The sequence below is a fragment of the Parasteatoda tepidariorum genome, chromosome 3, assembly GCF_043381705.1.
Source record: "Parasteatoda tepidariorum isolate YZ-2023 chromosome 3, CAS_Ptep_4.0, whole genome shotgun sequence".
Lineage (NCBI taxonomy): Eukaryota > Metazoa > Arthropoda > Arachnida > Araneae > Theridiidae > Parasteatoda > Parasteatoda tepidariorum.
Genome location: NC_092206.1, coordinates 58,429,398 through 58,445,140, shown reverse-complemented (window position 1 = coordinate 58,445,140; position 15,743 = coordinate 58,429,398). Strand labels below are relative to the sequence as shown.

General features: G+C 28.0%; 1 protein-coding gene across 2 annotated transcripts in view; it reads left to right on the top strand.

Moving 5' to 3' along the window:
• Positions 1-15,743, top strand: part of LOC107447687 (teneurin-m) — a 391,268-nt gene that overhangs the window by 221,259 nt on the left and 154,266 nt on the right. For both annotated transcript variants that reach the window (XM_071178689.1, XM_043040120.2), the window contains exon 4: positions 213-430. In XM_071178689.1, the coding sequence (XP_071034790.1) occupies positions 244-430 (187 nt within the window). In that variant the 5' untranslated portion in view covers positions 213-243. The remainder of the gene's footprint in view (positions 1-212; positions 431-15,743) is intronic.

Sequence of the window (15,743 nt, the reverse complement as noted above, 5' to 3'; positions counted from 1 at the left end):
TTTTAAGTTTCAAATTTCTAATTGCAAATTTACAAGTGTAACTCCTAATTACAAGCTTACATGGGAGTGTCATATAAATAAATATTGTTGTACAAAACACTATTTACGTGTCAACACTGATTATATTTTAATTTTGGAATTACAAATTTGCAAACATAACTCTGAATTACAAGTTTAAGTTTAAGTATTAACAAATTTTGTTTTTTTTTCAGACTGTCAAATTTAAAAAGGAGTAAATAAAATATGGACCAGTTCCGTCCACAATCCCACAACACTCGATTACGAGCTGGCCCTAGGGATCCAGATGATAGATCCTATTCAGGGACATCATCGATAGATCAAAGAACTCGAGCAGAAGAACAAAACGCTTATGAAACATTCGAAGAAAGACGTCGATCATACGACGATCCATACCAACATAGATCAAGAAGTAAGTTTGCATGAATTTTTTTTGCTCATGAAATTTTTAAAGACATACTTTTGAATTTTAACTACATAAATGTTACATGCATTTGCAATTTTAAATGAAATGCTGGTATAATTAACTTAAATCGCATTTAATGTTAGTCTTGAAAGTGAAATATTTGTTATTAATTTCACTTAATATTTTTCTGTAATAAATTGCTATTAATATCCTTCGAATTCATGGTACGAGGGCTTGAATTAAGATATCTGAGGAACCAAAGCATAGTTAAATAGTTACATATTTTCAAAAAGGAAGGTACTTGTTAATGAAGTAATAAACTATGGAATAAATAGTTCATATCACTTTTTTCCTCATTGCTTTGGTGTCTCTTTCGATTTTGATTGGGTGTTGCTATTTTGCTTGGTCGCTCAATTTGTGAGCCTATGGCACTACTACGAGGTGCAATCCTTTTCTTTTGCGCTTCACTTTTATAATATTCAAGACAGGCTTTTGAATTTTAACTAAATAAATGTTGTATGCTAGCCATTAAATGTACCAATGGAATAATAAATTGAAGTCTTGCTTAATATTGGTCTTTAAAGTGAAATATTTGTTAGTTATTTCACGTAATATTGAGTATGTTCACTGTAATAGATTTCTCGTAACTTCCTTTGAACTTATGTTACGAGCGCTTGAATTAAAACATATTCAATATGATAAACCAAAACATAGTTAAATAGTTATAATCGAAAAAAATTTATATTTCATTAAAATATTTCTTTATTTCCTCATTGTTCTTTTACTATTATTTGGAAATCTATGAAATAGAATATGCAAAAATATGTAAAATTAGTGGAGTGTAAAATACGTTTTCAAAAATACTCTTAATAATTATGTGAAATATTTTAGATTTTCAAAAAAAGTACTTCCTTGCTACACTTTTTTTTTAAATTTTACAAATTATCAGGCGCACAGTACATAATTAATGTGCATAAATAATTCAATCTAACAATGTCGAAACAACAAAATAATAACACATAGATTTTATACAAATAGAAAATATTTTGTCCTGATATTTTTTCAATGCGATATTTTATTTTTCATATTGTCCTCATGCAAAAACAAAATATGCACTTCAAAAATAATATTTTTTTCTGAAATATTAAGCTTAAATATTATGTAAATAATATCAAAAAATCACAAAACTATCAAACTTCTATCAGGTTTCTTAGTTACTTAGTTACTTAGTTTTTATTAAAATTATCATACATATGACGTAAGAATTCCTTGAAATATTTACTCAAATTTAAGAATAGACATAAAAGCATTAACTGCTCTATGTTTGAAAATTAAGTTATTTGTAAAAGAAATAAAATTAATCATAAACATATTATTTATAGGTATTAGTTAGTACATAAACTACATTTTATCAATAAAAAATTATTTTCAATCAAACTATTTTTGCACTGATATTAATTGCAAACATGTGCATCCTGAAGAATAAACGGTGATAAAAAATAATATAATTTTTTTTCTAACTCTTGGGGTTAAAAATGCTTTTTGCATTTTTGATAAAGCACAAAATCTTTCTTTTTCAAAGCCATGCTTTATTCTAAAAGCATAATTTACAATGTGTTTTGATCAATTTCTTTCAAATCTCAAGTTACAGTCATTTTTTTGTCTGTTTTTATGTCAGTAACAAAACGCCTGTGTGCGATTTCAAACGAATGCGCATGATTTATTGACGCAAAAAATTACTTATTTCTCCTCAAGGATTAATTAGACACTACTTTGAGATTCAAAAGAAATATGCGTTGTTCTTTTTTTTTTAAATAAAACTAATGTTACTCTCTTATGATTATATCAGGCAATTTAAATCTTCGAATCATAAGACACGTAACGCGAAGAAAGAGGATCGGGGGAAAAAAGAAGAAAAAATTCATATAATAGGTGGCATATTAAATTATCCAAACAAACTACCCTATTTCTTAAAAGAAAAACACTTTTTCTGTTCAGTGCCAATGTTCTTTGAATAAGAATAACGAATGTTAAAAATAAAAAAAAATAAAAAAAGCAATGAAATTATCAAGTAAAAGTTTGGTGATATATACGCTGAGCTCATAGGTCATTTGTTATTTCGCATTTCGAGTCAGTATTTGTTCATAAAAAGGGCGATACAATTGTCATTCTGAGCTTATTTTGTTTGAGATAAAAAGAAGAAATGAAAAATGGTAGTAAAAAAAGAGAAAATTAAAATCTTAAAGAATGTTTTTCGTATTTTTCTCTTTTTTTTTTGGTCATTTTCTTTGTTTGCACCGTCTGCGGCGATGCCTCATAAAAAATCATTCATTTTTTGAAATTTCGCTTTGAGTAAAAATGGTGTATGTCTGATTTAATTTCATTTTATGACGCTCTCGAAATTGCATTTAAAATTAAGGTAGTCTTGACGCAATGTAATTTAATAATATGTCTGTGTAGCTATCCTAATGCTAAAAATCTTTATTCTCTTAAATTTAAAAAAATCATTTTAATTTAAAATACCAAATATTAATTCGAAAAGTAATTAAGCCTAAGGTTAACTAAACTATACTAACTTACTTAAGTTTAGCAAAGTTAGATATATGAATTTTAATCAAGCCTAACAACATTTATATGACTTTATAACAAACAAAAATCCAATGCATCTACAGATAAAAAAATTATCTTTCAGACAGAATCTTAAAAAAGATTTTTTGGAATAAATTAAAATGACGTAAAAGTATAAATAAAAATTTACAGGCATACGTTTTGGTACTACAAACAAGTACCCGACGGGAAAAAAATTATACTGAAATTAACTTACTGTATGATAATTACATTTTTAGTAAATTAAAACCATAATTCGGATTTATAAAACCAAAATATACGGAAATTGAACCATTATTTTTGTAATTTTTCTGCTTGCACGATAGCTGTTTATCATAAAATCTGCTTTTCAAAATTAAATTTTCATATATTTCAAATTTTGAAACGTTTCTTTTTAATATAAAAATTAGTTTATTAGCAATATGAAGTGAAAAACTTATGATTTGTTCTAAAAAATATTAGGTATCAACATTGTTGTAGAGATAACTAGAAATTAATTAGTGGTCTCACAGAAAACTTTCAATTAAAATGTTAAATGTCAGGAAATTTGTCAAAACCAATTACAATTCGTGTAGCATTTTTTGAAATCTTAAATGTCAGTTCATTTTCAATTTTTTCATCATTATTTTAGATTTCATACCAAATTTTTCATGATTTTAATTGCATATTTTTCAGTTTTAATATTAACATCTTAAAACTTACAAAATAGTTCCCATGAGTATAAACGCTTGAACACTAAGTAAGTTTCCAAGTAACAAATCAATTTTCGAGCTAAAACTAAATTTTTTGTCACAATGTTATTACTGTCAAGTAAATTTAAAGATTTTTGGAATTGGGATTTTTTTTATTTATATATTGTGTCGGCAAAAAACTCTTTTCTCGTTTTTTTATGACTGTCACGTAAAAAAATATTATTGCACTTTAATTAAAATTAAAATTTTTACAACAAAAAAAAATATTCGATGTGTTTTTACTATTATTAAACAGTTAATTAAATTTCATTCGCAAGGGCCAGAATGAATTAATATTTGAGTGTAAAACAGGCATAAAAAACTTATTTAAACTTTATGTTTCCATTTAGCTATTTCTATTCATTGTAGTTTTTCTGCATACAGTTTCTAAACATAATATGCATATCAGAACTGTTTTCCCTTCATTGAAAAGAAATGGATGCTCAAATTTCACGAAACTTTCTTCGTTTTTGAAGAAACCGTTCCCTGATATATGCTCCGAGCAAATATTTTGTTAATGTACGAAATGAAAATCCTATTTTATAACAGTCGTTGAACAGCAGACCCAATTTTAGGTTTACGACTACCAATGTTCAATTCCTTAGCCTTGTAACTTTGAACCCAATCCAAATGACAAAGGAACTCCTCTATCATGTATTAAGAGAATATATCCCTTATGAAGGACTTTTTGATGAAACTAACCCGCATTTGCATCAGATGGAGAGGAAAACCACGAAAACCTCACATAGTTTCATTGACGGCAAGAGGACTCTAACCCATGACCCGTCTATCACTGAGGATATTTACTTCAGCACTGTGGCCAGTGTAAGGTGGATGTGGAATTCGAATCAACCAATCATCGCTAGGTTTCGAACAAAGTTCACTACCTCATTGGAAGGCTGACGCTCTATACCCTGAGTCACCACGGTTTGACGAATTGTCACTTCTTCGAGAAAACAAATTTCGTCAAACTAAGAGAAATAGTTAGTCCTTCTATTTTCTTCCGAAGAAAAATCTCGAGCCTAATATATCTAACTTTTCTAATAATCACTTTTTTGTAGTCAGCAATTAGGAGGATCAATGTCTCCAAAACAGCGAATACTAATAGTACTTATTATAAAGTACAGGCAGTTTTTGAGCATCATTTAAAAAATCCATGTTTACTGTAAAATAATATACTGTAATTTTTGCAGTAGCATTTATTTGATTACACTGGTTAAGTGTTTTAAAATTACAGTATATTAGATTTTTAATTCCCCGGCATGTTCTGGTGAAAATGAATTTTACGGTAAAAAAAATACCGACAGCCTGTGTACCGATACTTTTTAACGTAATTTAATTCGAAATTTTTAACAGTGTCTTTTTTTAGCTTCCTTAATAACTGTCACTCTATATGAAATTTAGAAAAACGTTTCAAAACTTCCCAAAAAAGGTTTTAAATCCTCGAACACAAAAATATCGGCCTATCAATAAACAAGTAACTATTTTTTCAAGTAGTAACAAATAATTGTTACTATTTATAAGGTGTTTATTACTCCAATAATATTAGCTTATTTCATAAATATGGTATTTCTATTCATTGCAGAAATGTTTTTGATTTCATAGGAGTAATAAAATTTCAAATATATGTCGTGCGTCATGTTATAAGAGAGTTAGATCCAAAAACGTTTTAAAATATCCCAGGAAAAGATTTTTGAGCCCTCATTAAAGGAAATGTCCACCCTTTTACACGAAAGTATTTTTTTCAATTAATAACAAAAAAAATTATTATTAAAATTACATCAGTTCATAACATAAATGTTTCTATATGTAGCCCATAAATGTTGAGCTTATAGGAATATTAAATAGTGTCTGTTAGTATCTTTTCATGGTCAAATTACTTAAACCGCTTTTACCTTAAACATCAAAAGCTGAATTAATCCATCCAGCTTTTAATTTTAAGATGATAGTAATTATTTCATGCATTTTTCTGCGAACTTGATGTTATCACCTTTTTGCCAAAGCGAAGTGTTAGTTTAATGCATTAATTAACAAGATAAAAAAAAACTAAAGCTCGTTTCAATGAAAAAAATTGAATTTCACAGAACTTTTTTTTTTTTTCTGCTATTTTTATATTCATTTATTGAAGAGAGAGAGAAAAAAAAATAATTCGAAACAATGTTTTATTTTACTTTATTAATTTTCACTTTTCGGCTTACAAAACACTTTGCTTTTGATTTTTTTTCTACTTATGTTAAGACAGTATATAAATAATAGAGAAAAAATATTCATTTATTGTATAATTGAAAAAGAAATACGAAAGTCAGGAATTTATCAGAATATAAAACCTTTTCTTGGAAGAACTAGGCAACTCACTAATTAATTAAATGAAATTACTTTATGAATAAGATGTCTATGATCAAGGCTCATCCAACGTGGCTGAGTTTAAATTTATGAATTTAATTAATTCTCTTTTATTTATACAATGAAAACATTAGTTGTAAATAAATTGTAACTAATTATAATATGTTTTTGATAATAGTGTTTATGTATGTAACATAGTTTAGAATACAACATCTTAAAAGAGTTTTGAGTGTCATAAAATTTTTAATTTCCATTCATTTGATATAGAGTAAAAAATAAGGAGTCGGAGTAAATTTTGGTTATTTATTAAAATTTTTATCATTTTGTTACAGGACTGATAGCTTCTTAAGATTATTAAGAAAATAATAAAATGGTAGACAGCGATGTGAGAAATAATTGTTTAGTAATTTATTTCTAATTGTTGTTTCTATTTTAAAGCTGCATAACCTTTTTTAAAAACTTTTAACATAAAATCTTTTTTTATTTATGTCATTGTAAATTTTATATTTTATACCTCGTAATTTTTTTTAAGAAACCTATTTTTTTACTATTATTATATACACGTAATTAACGAAAACGTTTCTATGCTATATTACTATGCTAGTATTTCTTAGCTTGCTATTGCATGATTTATTTCCCAGCTTAGACGATGAATAATTTTAAGTGGAGAATATAACGATAATTTCCAATGCAGGCAATCTCGATTCAAATCGATCACATTTGGGGGGTTATATGACTGTAAGCTCAAATTTGAACACGTTGATTTAAGAGCAGTTACATCTCTAGTAATAGGCAGCAGGTAGATTAAAGTGTTGAGGCAAAAATTGTTTCAAGAATTCAAAGATTGTAAAACAAAATTTCAGATAAAACATTTAAAAAAAAGACTTCGAATTAAAAGAATTTCCAATAACCAATGCTTTTGTTAATTGGTGTTTTAAAATTTCTTAGTTTTGATGATGTAAATTTGATGGAGCTGAATTTTGGTGTTTCCCAAGTAGGGAGCTAACATGGTTTTTTGAAGCTCTGTCTCTAAGGAAAATAAAAAGCCTCAGTTTAAGCACCTTACACTTGAAGCAAAGTTACGATTTTAAACTATATATATCATTGTACCGTGAAGAATTATCTGGGCTTTAGAAAGAATAAATAAATATTTTAGAAGTATATAAACTTTTTTTAAAAATCGCCAATTTGGCGACATTATTCCACCTAGAAGAAAGTTATCAAAATAACTGCCTTATTCTAAGTTTTTGCAAATTTTTATAAGCCCAGATAATACAACAAAGTGAGTTTTAAGTACTAAAATTTTAGACCACAAACGTTTTTCATTTCCACGAAACTGTGTACCCGTGTGTCCAAACTGGAACAAGGTTATCTAAGAACTGAAACAATACCCTTAGTTGTAAACAAAACGCTGTTTCAAGCCCCAATGGTGATTTAAAAAATTAGAAAATAATATGTGACCCTGTATTATGGGCTCCGTTGTTTGGAATTGAGTTTAAAATAACTCGAACATAGTCTAGAACTTTCCTTAGCACAGATCCATACAATGATGAGTGTTTATTCTAACACATATAAAAAAAGGAATAGAATAGATAATAATGTTTCAGCGGATTTCAGTTTCTACTACGCTTGATTTTGAACAATATCGCACAATAGAATCAGAAATATAATAAAAACTTTATGGAATTATTAACGCAAGTTCAAAATGAAGATAAAACAAAGGAAAATTACAGACATATGAAAAAAGGGGGGAACAGAAAAATAATAACAAAAAAAAATAACAAACAACTGGGGAAAAAAAGGATAAAATTTTTTAAAAAATCTGGAAAATAAAAGATATAATCTTTTTATCAGCCCACACGATTATATCAGAAAAAAAGAGTGCTTTCTGATATTGTATCAACATAGCCAAAAAAATATATATTAATACAATAGTGTGAGGAGCACTCAAAAAAATTGCTTACAAAAATNATATATAATCTTTTCATCAGCCCACACGATTATATCAGCAAAAAAGAGTGCTTTCTGATATTGTATCAATATAGCCAAAAAAATATATATTAATACAATAGTGTGAGGAGCACTCAAAAAAATTGTTTACAAAAATACAACAAATAATATATATATATATTTAGATATATATTATTACGGAAATTAATCTCAAGATTACAATTATTCAAATTGGAAAAATTATTCAGTACATGCGTGAATTAAATGTTTCATCTACTATTTCAAATAACATTGCAGAATACAATTCATACGCTTTCAATATAAATATATAATTTCAATCAATATTAAACTAATAACCATATTTAAGTTAAAACAGATCATTACTGAAATCCCAATATTTGATCCCCTACTACATGTACGTACCACTCAGATTATCTAATCATTCGTATAACTCATTATTCTGAATGAAATATAGACTGCTTTCATTTTCTCATTTAATCATTAATTCCCATATTGATATATTCTAACACCTTCCCCCTTTTCTATCAGACAGGTCCCAGACTTCCCTTTTCCTTTCATTTACATATCATAAATGCAAAAAGATATCCGCCCGTGAAGGCGGAATGTCGCAACACGTCGCCTTCATCAATGAATTCCCATCATCCACTTCAACGCTTAGGGCAAGAAATAACAAGAGCCTAGGTGAGCGTAAACTAGGACAGGGGAGCACCTTGTTATGGGCTGTGTAATGCCCGGAAGGTACAACCTGCTTTCCACCCCCTCAATTTTCGAAATCCTATTCTCAAACCCCCCTTCATTCGACCCAATCATGTTCCTGGCTACCTTCTCTTCATTATTCCTTTAATGGCTAATTAGTCTCTATAATATTTCAGAAGACAGCTGGGTGTCAGGTATATCTCTTTCCCGCCAAACCCCTCGAATGCCCCCTTACCCACCCCTGACTGAAATACGAGAGATCTCCTTATTGTGCCTTATCACTAATTCAGGTGATTTATAAAGACGAGGCCTTCGATTTTAATTAAATTTACGCCGGTGCCCTTTACATAAGATGCCGCCTTGTTCTTATGTTTCCAGAAAGAGGGTAAGTTAGAAGCGTTTTACTTCTTTTGTATGAGAGCTCTTTCTTGGTTTTGAAATCTATCTCATTTTCATTATAGTAAGGAATAATTACGGAAATTTTTTGAATTTTAAATTATATTTTCGGTTGATAGTTAAAAACGTTTCTCTTTATTATGAGAAAGTCTCTGAAGATTGAGGTACATAGATTTAAGAAAAAGAAACAAGTTAATGCTTAAAAGTATTATCGAAATTAAAAGTATGCATTCGAATCAAGTTATTTAGAGTAAATATATAAATAATTATTTAGTCGAGATGTAAAATTGTTTCCATCGGTTATTACATCAGCGTCATATAAAAAAATTATTTTGGATGCGCACTTTTAGTAGCATTGTTTCTGAAATTACTGTTACGAAAAATGTTTATGTTTCTAAAATCGAACGTAGAACCGCTTTACAGAACGTTCTAACCCCCCTTTTGTTTTTATTATTTTTCCGCTAGCTGCTAAAAATTCCCGTTTCTTGCAGAGTTTTTCTGTATCATTGAAGATTTAAAGCTGGTTATCGTAAAACAGTTTTAATTAGTTTTTTACCCTAATCATAATCAAATTAAACCTGTGAATTCAAATTCTAGTTTTTCATTGAAGTTTTGCTTACAGTAAGATAATTGTTGTTGTTGTTTTGTTTTTTTCAACTCATTCTATGATAATTTTCTATACTTGATCTTACTTTTCAGCAATTATTTTATGGTTTTTAACATCAAACAAATAAAATTGCCTTTCGACTTTATTGTCAAATTCATACATCTGATTATTATTTATCTTTAGACATAATTTTTTTGGTAGTTAAATTGACAGAAATTTTTATATGGGTGGGCCACTGTAGTTTTAAGCGTTTTAACAAATATGATTTCAATCAATAAAACTTTTAGCAAAAAAAAGTTGAAAATTTTTTTTCATAACTAAACACTAGAGAAACTGTGTGATACATATACAAGGTGCTCCATAAAGTCTGTCTTTGTTATTGCGAAGCCTGTGCAAGGTGGCAACTCGTAAGACAATAATTAGATGGTTTACTTCGACAGGAATTCAGCATATAACATTGGAATCAGTTTTGGGCAGTTTGGTCTTTCTACATTAAAATCAACGTAGGCAGATGATCAATACATAATAATCTTCAACTTAACGGGTTTCACCGTAAATATTTTCAGAAAAAAGTATGCTCATTAGGTTCAGAAACTAATATTTAAAGAAAGAAAGAAAAATTCTATCTAAATGCACTAAAGAGAAAGTGCGAAAGGCGAGATTAAAATTATGATAACTTCTTTGAGTCCTCATCCTTCAGACATGACATCCCAAGACAGGCCAGAACCTTAGCAACAAGTCGTTTCCATCTGATTCGAGCAGACGCTAGGTTCGCTACTTGGACTACTTAGTGAAAGTTAAAGGTGCCTTTCACCTACTTTTTGTCTCATTCGGTAATGAAATAGAATTTGTAATTGTTTTTAGTCTAAAATTCATCAGGAGAAATTTGACAGATTTTTAAAAAAAAATTGTGTTGGGGGGGTGGGGAAGCTTAAATATTAATATGCGTACTTTTATTACTGCATTTTTAAAGATAATTATGAAAATTTATATTACGGGTTGTCTACAGAGAACATTCTGTGTATACGTCAGCATGTTCAAAAAGTTTCCATTTTTCGGAATAAATTGTTTGTTATATGCATTGATAAAGCGATGCATAAGTAATTCAAATCACCATAGGAAAGTTTGATGTGTTTCATGAAACTACACGTTACAATCTTCTGCCATTCAAATATTTTCTACACCAGCAATTTAAAATGAATTTATAATACCTATACGGCCAAAGAATATTATTTACCGCCCTAGAAAATTTACCAGACAGCAGAGCCGTTAAGCGGATTATTTCACGAAGCAAGAAAACACTAAAAGCCGATATTTTCCCTACCCAGCCCACCCCAAACCATGACAGTCCAGCCAAGCTTTTCTCGGCACAAAATCGGCTTTTCTGTCGACTTTGGCGTGTTTGATGGCGCGACGGCCGTTCTTCACCCTGTTAGATGCATAACCAATGCCGTTTTAGATAGACAGAAGCGGAGAATGTAGTTGAATCTCAATGGAACACCATTGGCAACAAATTTTCAGGATTTTGCCAGCTGAAAATTGATTTTGTTTATTACATCTTTCGTCTTTTGCTCCGGGAAAAGCGGATTAACAACTTCCAGTTTTGATCTAGCCTTCCTTTGCTTCTTTTCATTTGTACTACGTTAATTATTCTGTATCGGCTTAGAAGGAGTTTGCAAGTTGCGAAATACAAACTGCAATTTCAAGTACGTAATAAACACCTGGAAAGACGAGTCGAAAATAACTCCGAGAAGTTTGAGTCAGGTAAAATTCAATTTACTTACACAGAAACTTGGAATTGAAACACTTTTATATTCCATTTAAAGTAAGGGTGCGATGAAAAATGTTCATGGAACAACTCAACTCCGAAGTCCAAAGGATCAGAAAAGTTCTTCCATTAAAATCACAGCATGGGTATTAATTTCTATCAAACACAGCAGTCACATTTTTCAGCCGATGTCAAAGAATCGAAACTAATTTAAAACTCGAAGAAACGTAAAACAGTTATAACTAAAACAAGAGTAGTTCTCAATTACTTACCATTCAAGAGGCTTGTAAATCTGACGACGAAAAGGTTGGTTAAAAGACCAGTTTCCCAGTGATTTTTAATATTCACAATAATTTGAGTTTCTACGGTTTTAATTAAAATATATTATTTATTTTTAATACAAATATTTAAAAAATAAATAAACGATATTTTCAAAGTAATTAATAATACCTCAACAGACTGGCGTTAAAAAATTATTATGGATAGTTTTTCGTTTTTCTTTTTTGTTTATTGTTAAATGTCGAAAAGATCGAAGTGAGTGCGAAGCATAAGACTATGATGATTTCATTATAAATTTTAAAGAAATTTCATAAACATTTTAGAAGTACTTTATTCTTAGCCAAACAAATTTTATAAAGTGCATTTTAATATTTCGCTATGAATAAGACTAAATTATATTTTAGCACAGTTTATAATTTCTTGATGGCATGAGAAAATATGGAGAGAAAAATAAAAAAACAATTACAAGCGAAGAAAATTATTAAAAATATTTTTCAAAAGTATTTAAAGAAAAATTTTCTTAATTGTCTGAAAAATAAATGAAAAATTAGTAAAAATCTGGAAAACAAAATAAAGAAAAGATGTAATTTCTTCATCAGCTGACACGACTATATCTGCGAAAAGGAGTACTTTTCAATATTGTATCAATATAGCCAAATATATCAATACAATAGAGTGAGAAGCACACAAAAAAATTGAAATGAAAATAGAACACATAAAGTAAAAAATCTATACAAAATAGGACATATCAAGCAAAAACAGAAAATAAAATGTAAAGAAATTACAGAGCAGTACATGGAAGGAAATCTATATAGTGAGGAGCGAATTAAAATGAACTTACGCGTATCAGAATCTTTCAAGATTGATTTGAAATATTTTCATAATAAAATTGCCAGATTACAAAATATGAAAACACACAAATACATGAATATCTTACGACACGTTCTTACTGCAATACTGAAGCGCGTCTACCTTGTTAGTTACTTTGGATGATATACCTGTAGGGGAGAGTCGGGTAGCCCCGCCCAGCGGGTACCCCCGCCCACTGTCAATTTCATATGTATAGAATATTTTTTCAAGTCAATGGGCCATCGGACATTAATTGTTATATTAAAAAAAGATTATTTTCAAAGTTTCAAGTATTTATGCAGCTGGTAACATGGTAAACAATAGTTTTGAAAATATGTTGAATACAGTAGTCATGAAATTAAGAAAAATTGGTTGAATGTTTCGATTAAACTTCATTTTAATACTAAAAAAATATTTTTTTCTATACATACAGCATTAAAGTATGTAGTCTTAAGTTTAATTTGCACAAAGAAAGAAGTTTGTATGTAAAAAATTGTTCGAGTAATTACAAATTTACAAAAAAATTGGATTTCGGGTAGCCCCGCTCACATGAATGTCGGGTATCACCGCCCAATTTTATTTCGTCGATAAATGTACGGTTGCAAAGATTATTATTTTATTGCTTCAAATTTGAATGTTATATGCATTTTTAACAACAAATATTGTTGTTATTAAATGATTGTTATTAAATGATAGAATTCACTAAAAGTATATAAATATGTAATAAATAAAATAATTTTGTGATAAAAATGATAAATGAGGTTTATCTATTGTCAATACATTGGTCATTTTCATTTACACCTGAAAAAACAGTCAAAAAACATAATTTTTGTAACTGGGCGGGGCTACCCGACACATTTTGAAAAGAGCTGAAAAACATGTTTTTTTAAATTTCTATTTTTTTAAGTTAAACTATTCTTTTTTTGGTTTATTCTTTTTGCATTATTTAATTAGATGATAAAACAATAGAAACATACAAAAATATTGATTATTACTCAATATTATACAGAAATATAAGCAATACTCCTTAAGTGAACGGGGCTACCCGACTCTCCCCTATATATATAGTTTATGGTAAATTGTATGTTTATATAATTTATGATACCACTTCTTTCTAATTCTGCTTTTTATATAAAATTTAAAAAAAAAACTATTTGTCGTACCTTTAATAATGACTAAGAAATTGAAAGAAATTTAAGTTTCATGATCATTTAGACAAAGCGTTGATTCTTACAAAGATAAACATAGGGCAAATATGGAGTAGGTGGTTGATATTAATTTATTCGTTGATACTGTTATATTTGTTCGATATTTTAATATCTACTGAATATAGATTAGGAGAAATATCAGTGTTCGGAGTGCCAGGCAAATGTATACCGGGCAGTGGTCAGTGAATATCTGAATAAAAAATACTTATCTGAATAAAAAGTACTTTTTAAATTATTTTAAATGTTAAAAAAGCCCAAGCAACATTAATAAAAGAAAATTAATATTTCTATCCATAAAACTATCAAACATAAGTGAACATGATATATTTATGCATTTTATTAGATTTTTAACCAAACAAAATTTAAATCCTGAATTTAAAAGAAATTTTCTCTTCATTATAATATTATTTTCAGGAGAATAAAAAAATATAAATAGGTTCATTTTTGTTTGAGTAAATAATCTTACTCGTAAGATTCATTACGATCTATTAAATATTAAACATTGTATAAAACGAGTAAACATATTTAAAAAAATAAATATTTAAAAAGGTAATGTTGCAAATTTCAGGATTGAATTTCAGATTATATTCTAATAAAAATAAACATTTTTTAAATGTTTGTTTATCTGATATATAATTTACTTAATACAAATATGAAAAAGGCGAAGTAAAATTTCATTAGTTTATATTAATTTGTTGAAAAGCAAATACAAAAATAAATGAATAATGATTAAAAATATTTTTCTTCGTAGGGAAAAAAATTATGTTTGTTTGCGATATTTTTATTATTTGAGTAAATTTTGACTTAAAATTTATTTCGAAATTACCGGTAATCAAATATATTCCCATCAATCCCATAGCACATATATTTTCTCTTACCCATTTTACTATAACTAAATTTTAACTTAGTAAAATAAGATTTTTCTAATAAATAATTAATACAAGAAATTATATTTTTTATGATTTAAATGTGTTAAACTAGCATATTTTTTATTACTATATTTATAATATAATTTACATAATTATTTTATATAGGACTAACTCCATTCTTTAACACTAAACATACCATGTCGGGTCAAAAGACCCGTTTTTGTATGTTGTATTGTATTGTATTGAAAAGTGTTGGTATGTTTAGTGTTGAAGTGAATTTTTGATTGATTGACAAAATATCAATAATTGGCTTGTTTATTGTTTTTGACAATAAACAATGTTTATTGTCTTTAATTTGAAAATTAAACTCGTTTTTAAGGGTGTAACAAAAAATGTCTCTAAAACAAAATATGAATTCTCCTTCTCTAAAAAAAAAATAAACATTTAAAACCCATTGCATTTTCTCTCATGTTTTTTGAAGAAAAAAAAGTGTTTCAATATCTCATTATTATTATAAGCCTTCAATATGATAAATAAGAAATTATGCTAGAAAAAGAAGCAATTCTTTGCGCCGTATACGTTTTTATTTGAATTACGTTATGAAATTATTTTTACACCGAGGAAAAATTGTAATCAAAACTAAAATAAGGTATTTAAATTTACCGAGTTTTTAGCTCTATCGAGAGCACGTTGAGATCTGTAATTTTTACCGACGTGCTTTGAAAAAGATAGTGGTAAATTTAATAATAAAACATAGTAAAATTTGGCAATTTTATCGTGATTTCTTAGAACAAGGCATAAAAAGAATTTATTTTGTTAAATTTACTTCCGAGTTTTGTATTTTTTACTAAATGTGGAGTAATTATAATAACCCGAATTTCAGGCAAACCGTTTCCATATGAACGAAAAAATTAGGACATGAGGGATTAAAACATAATTCTGTTAATAAAAGCTTATATTTTGGGTCTTATTATCAGAATTATGTTTGCTTTTTC